The sequence below is a fragment of the Embiotoca jacksoni genome, unplaced genomic scaffold (assembly GCF_022577435.1).
Source record: "Embiotoca jacksoni isolate LCO1_2020_lvr unplaced genomic scaffold, fEmbJac1.0.p SCAF_83, whole genome shotgun sequence".
NCBI classification, from domain to species: domain Eukaryota; kingdom Metazoa; phylum Chordata; class Actinopteri; family Embiotocidae; genus Embiotoca; species Embiotoca jacksoni.
The window spans coordinates 1,060,366-1,066,732 of record NW_027185440.1 but is presented as its reverse complement, the minus strand read 5'-3'; the positions used below and the strand labels follow the sequence as shown (position 1 = coordinate 1,066,732).

The 6,367-nt window shown below is 40.4% G+C and overlaps 1 protein-coding gene across 1 annotated transcript; it reads right to left on the bottom strand.

The window, feature by feature from the left end:
- Positions 1 to 804: 804 nt before the first annotated feature.
- LOC138192274 (neuromedin-U receptor 1-like) lies at positions 805 to 3,826 on the bottom strand. The gene is made up of 3 exons (XM_069139567.1): positions 3,142 to 3,826; positions 1,885 to 2,115; positions 805 to 1,115 (listed from the first exon to the last, which is right to left on the bottom strand). The coding sequence occupies exons 1-3, from the start codon at positions 3,824 to 3,826 to the stop codon at positions 805 to 807; spliced, it is 1,227 nt and encodes a 408-aa protein (XP_068995668.1).
- Positions 3,827 to 6,367: the final 2,541 nt, after the last annotated feature.

The following is a 6,367-nucleotide window of genomic DNA, read 5'->3' as shown; positions in this document are numbered from 1 at the left end:
CCTTTGTGTGTTCATTTATTTGCTGTGAGGGTGTTGGATCTACTCAGCAGTAAAAGGGAAAGCCTGGAAAAGCTAGGTTTAACATTTTTCAGCATATACCATAAATGTATTCACTTACATCACAAAAAGACATGATTGACTTTTGAGACAGTTAATGGGTTACATTTCCGCATGCTTAAAAATTTTCTGGTTTCATTTATATGATAATTTCATTATTCATCCGAACAGTGACCTAATCATCGTTTCTTTTCACTCTAGTATGTTGTCGTACTGGGCCTTTCTCTAATTGCGATTTGAGTTAATGTAGTTTTTTCTGCTGTGTGGAGGACTTCCAGATACATTGGGAGAGTGTACAGCATGAAAACAAGCTTATTTTCCTGAAGTGCATTTCTCAAAGCTTGTGACGTAGCTCTTGGTCTCACGGTTCTACCTGACCACTAATAAGAGAAAATCTTTCCCTTTGGGGTTGAGACCTTCCTATCTGAATGTCTCTGGGCTGCTCAGATATATATGGATATATGTGAAAATATTTAAGGAAAAGCCAACCAAAAGTTTCTTTTAAGGTGTCGGGCCTCCAAAACAGTTTTAATCCTTTTCATAGCGTAGTTTTTTCCTACAAGCTCTATTAACTTTGAAAAGATTTGTTGTTTTGATGATGGTTGTGGTCAATCCATAAATCCTGAGAGGTTGGGTTACAATTCACATACGAGATCACACATCCTGTATTAGTGGCATTTATCCACTCCTTTATATACCTTCAACTTGTCTCTGACTTCCTTTTGTCCACACTGGTTGAGGAGACTCTTAAGTCCATGTCTTACTGTCGGCCATTTTCTCGCTCAAGGTGCTGCGTTGGGTCATCTGTACGCTGGAGCGTGATGTCCAGCTTTTAGAATAACACGTAATCTGACTGAACATTTCTCTGAACTTGGTGGACATGAGGCTGTAGAGGATGGGGTTGACGGCAGAGCTCAGGTAGAAGCAGACTCCCGAGACGACGTGGATGTGCTCGTAGATCTTGCTGTGTTGGTCGGACCACTTGTCTTGGTAGCTCCACATCAAGCGGTCCACGTGGAAGGGAGCCCAGCAAAGGCCAAACACAACCACCAACACACCTGGACCACATGAAACAGTAACGTGAGTCACAGTCAGTTGGGCAGTAAAGACGTGTTAGACAAATTGAAAATCAAATCAGTTTGATCGCTAGGAACAAATGATAAGACAAAGCTCAGACAGGTCGACGGCCAAGTTAGAAACAGTGAAATGGTAAATAGGCTGAAAATAACATCTATATGATAACAAACATATATACATTCATGTTTCTTTCAATTCATAAGACAATAAATTAACGTACATTCATTTCCTTTACCATTACCCTCACTTCAACCGAAAGTGTCCACCCTAAATTTGAATGATTTATATCATGGACTTTTGCTGTTTTTCCCCAAAGGGTCCCCACAATGTGACTGTGTGGACAGAATTACGGCCCTACTAGAGATGGGCATTTCAAGCAAAAGTACTATTCAAAATTTGCTCTGAACTTTTCTATTATTTATTGAATATTCGAAAATCGTGTCCCATCCCGGGTCCCAACGACATTAGTAATACAAGTGCACAGATACAAGTCCATTTAAAGTTTGTTTTCTGTTGCACAGTTTTACCCAAAGAATTTCGATCTGTCTTTAATTTAAGATTTATAGCTGCAGTACCGCTTTCCACCACATTGGTTTTCCGCCACACTCATGCAGAAATTGCAGTAAAATGGTCCAAAACATTCATTTTCTCTTCTCCCGATTCATAAGTAATGCCTAGTCGGTCCCTGGAACAAAAGTTTGGTAAATACTGGCTTACATAAAAATGTAAAGTTACTGAAATAACACCTACACAGCATTTTGGTGACTTGCAGGTTGCGTTTGCTCAGCTGCTTGTTGGACCTGGAGACGCTGTCAGGTCTAAAGCCATGATTAGTATCGACTATGGTCATCACCCTCTCCTTGTGCAGCTGGACGCCAATGAGCAGGTAGAGAATGCTCATGATCAGCATGGGCAGTAGGAAGAAGAACAGCGTGGAGATCAGCATGATCCATTGGTACATCCACAGAGGCTTGACCATATCTGAGGAAGGAAAGGTAACATTTGTCAGTAAGATCACAATCTTCGGTGTGTTATGTTAAAACCTCTTTTTAGCTGTACTGGCATGACAAGGGTTGGCAACTCGGTCTGACAGACAATCCGCTACGTTGGTCCGGACTGAAATATTGTAATAATTTGATGTGGATTGCCACACAAGCCCCAGAGGAGAGCCCTTCTGACTTTCCCTCTGCCATCATTAGCAGCCTGACATCGTCTGTTTTAATAATACAGCTTGACTGTTGGGTGGATTGTCATGAAGCTTGGTACAGTGCCATATTTCCAGATGACAAATCTGACTGCTTTTGGTGAGGCCTTGACTTTTATTTTGTGCCAGCAGCCACTAAAATGGGCACTTATCCAGCAAAGTACGTCATCATCTATTTTGTGTATTAACACAAAAGTTTGGGACAGACATTCATTGACACAGACAATCCTGTTTGATCATTTTTGAGAGAAAAATGTCTCGACAACTATTGGATGGAACAATATGCCATTATGTACAGATATTTAAGATTTTTTTTCTATCGAGCACCTTTGCCAGGTCAACATCTTAATTTGTTCAATACTTTGGTTTAAGAACTGCAAAGAATGACAGTTGCACTGTTGACCATCTAGCCCACCAATACACTAAAAGAAGTACCGAATCAGGTGAGTCGAACCCAGGACATTTACCCAAGAGAGGAGGGTTCGAGTCTGTGAAAAAATGATGTGGATTTGTTTGCCGAATACTAAACCCGCAGTTTACGTAATACCCACAGGCGAGGCAAAATGTGACACTGACATCGTATTGTATACTGGACTGACAGGTGCGTTGCACTCTTTGGCATAATACTCACTGTACTTACATGATGAACATAGTAACCATTAAGGCTGTTTAACCCTGATTCCTCACTGAGAAAGTTAGCATGCTGAGATTAGCACTCAGCCTCACAGGGCTGCTAGCATGGCTGCAGGCTGCAGAAAGTAGAATGAATAGTAGAACTAATAAAATGTATATTCTTTACGTACAACACATGGCAGACTGGGGAAACTGTCGGCCAAACTTTGACAGCTTCAGAATCCCATGCAGGCTGGTGTTTGGCACCGAGCACAGCATGGACAGCCCCCACAGCAAAATGATGACTCTCTTGACGTGAGCGCGGGTTGCCATGTGTTTGACTTTGAGGGGGTGCACCACCGCCACGTAGCGTTCCACGCTGAGGGCCGTGACGTTGAGGATGGACGCAAAGCAGACGGTCTCAAACAGAAAGGTTTTGAAGTAGCAGCCCTCCTCCTCGAGCAGGAAGGGGTAGTTCTGCCACATCTCGTAGATCTCCAACGGCATGCCCAGCAGCAGCACCAGCAGGTCAGACATGGCCAGGCTCAGCAGGTAGTAGTTGGTGGGGGTCTGCATCACCCTGTAGTGCAGAATGACCGCACAGGTCAGGAAATTGCCCAGGACGCCCACCACGAAGATGGTGAGGTAGGTGATGCAGACGGGGATAAACATAGGGGATCTCGAAGGCCCCAGTATTTTGACCATGAACTCCTTTTCGGTCAGGCATATTTCATCCAGATCTTCTTTACTGGCATTGGCCAATACCGAAGAGATATTCATCCCGCACACCACAGCAGCCTCGGGGCAGCCTACGCCATTGAAAACTGCAGCGCTAGTTGTTAAAAGAGCTGCCAGAGAGCAGTTCAGCACCGCCATCTTGATGATCTGTAAGAAGGCCTGTCAGCTATACCCAATGGAACAAAGAGAGAAGAGAACAAGTGAATTTTAAAGGGGCATTCCTCAGATTTAACATGTTTAAGTTCATTTCACCCATCACAAACAGTAACACTCAGCCTGTGAAAACAGTTTTCGAAAGATTTTAGTAGTTTAAATAAGTAACTTCAATGATGGCAGTGGGGCTATTTTGGTTTGGACTTCAGACTTTTTTTATTTTTTTTAAACAGAATTTAAAATTTTTACAGATATCCTCTTTTTTTTTCTTTTAAAAAAAAAATCAGGATGGCAGATGCTAGCCCGTTGTATTATGGAAAGTGTAAAATCCTGCAGTTTTAAGCTTGACCTGTAGCTAAGACTAAAAGTAAAGACATATTGCCCTTTTTCTTACTGCTATTTTGACTCTACTTTAAAGGGTATTGTGCTGTGACCCTGTTGACTACTTGGCAAAATGGTTATGGTACAGGAAATTTAGAGGATCTGATCAAAGTGAGATTCAGAACGATCTGTTACTTCCGTCTTTTTAAAAACTAAGCGTAATAAGACCTTTAAAAACAATCCTTTAAAAAAAATGTATAATTATTACTATCGAGGGCAATCAAGTCTTATAACTATGTCTATTACAACAGCATTACGTTTAAAAATGTGACTGCATTTTTTTATTTTCCATTCTACAAAAAAAAAAATGATGTGCCTGAGCAATATCCTAATATTAACAAACCACTTCACAGAGCAAAGAGTTACCGAGCAGCTTAACATAGCTTTCTCCTTAGCAACTAAGTATGCTCTTAAGTCAAAGTAACATGCTGTCAAAAAGCAATTGAATTATTTAAATATATGAATGAAATCAATACAAATTCTTATGTGAAGACATATTTATTCTGGGAAAAATACGTTTTTGAATTTTCTTAATTTCCTCTCATTAAAAAAAAAAAAAAAAAAATGCAGTTTTTGACTATATTATTTAAAAATATTTTGATTAACAATATTCACAATATTATCTTGTTGCACATCTATGCTCAACAGAACAAAGACTCCAGAGGCTTTTGTTTGGATTCCCACAGTGGTACTGTGGATGTGCACATCCCTTCAATTTGCATCAGAGTCATTAAGATAACTTCATTTGTATATGCAGTCTGTTGTAAAGAATAAAAAAAAAGAAAATAAACCCACCTGCAGTTTGTGGACTTTATCCTCTTCTTATTTACAAGTTGAACAAGATTTGATGAAATGTGAGAGTTACAATAATCACGCTTCTCTGCATCCTGGACTTTCTGCTAATACTTTATCTTGACTGCTTTGGTGCTTCAGTGCGTCATAGCTGCCTCGACTTCCCGTATTTCACGGCTGGTGTTCACTCCACCTCTTTCTCTCTCCTTCTCGCTCTCTCTCCCTTTTTTCATCACCACCAGTGGATCTTTTTCGAATCCTCCACCATTAGCTGCTTTTTTTTCATCGCTCTCCTCCAATTCAACTTCTTTTACCCTTTTTTTCCACCCTGTCTTACTGCCTCATTGTTTCTCTCTCACACACACGCACACATTTTCATTATCTATCCACCAGACTGTATACCTTGTCAACGTCCATTCCATTACTTTCACCAGTAAAAGACCACGCACTGCGCCAGTTTGAAAATTAAGGTTGAGATTGCTTTGACCCTGAAACCTGAATGTGTTTAGAGCTGAAGAGAGAGAAAAAAAAATCCTATATATAAAACAAACACAATTTTTCAGTCAGAATTGCTCAGCAAATAGGCAGGTTAAAACCTATATAACTTTTTCAACACAGTGCAGACCACAACTTCAGTTTTAATCTTGGCATCCATCAAATATTTTAATGGGGGTGCACCGTTCCTGGAGGTACTGCAATCCTTAAAAAATTTCCCCTCGGGGATTAATAAAGTAAATACCTACCTACCTTAATGTCTTTTCAAATGTGACATAATTCTAAGAAATGCCTGGTACCTTGAGGATAAATCCTTGTAACTTCAATGATCACTGAACTTTTACTTTAGCGCTATCAGCAGAGTGTTATTTTAATATTTTCAGTGACATATCTTGATAACTATTGGATGGATTGCCATAAGATTTTGAACAGACATTCATGGGGACCAGAGGATGAATCTGATTGATTTGGATCATCTGCCATTTTCTCTAGCATAACTATGAGGTTAATATTTGTGGGTTTGAAAGAAAATCATACTCGCTAGACATGACTGATAATACCGTTCCTTCTCTGCCAAATTCAAGGACTACCCTGCTAGTAGGACTTGTGCCAATACTTTGGCACCAGAAATGTTGATCCTCTATCCATCAGCCAAAGAGATATTTTGTTAGTGGGGATTCAGACAAAAACACCCTGGAATTGAAGCAGCACAGAGCGCCTGTAAGTGACCAGAGAGACCAGTGAGATTATGACGGGTTTGACTGATTATCACATTAGCACAGTTAAAGGCGTATCACACAGCAAATCACTGCACTTCTTTTGTCACACAGATTGTGTGGTCAACTGTAGTAAGTGGTT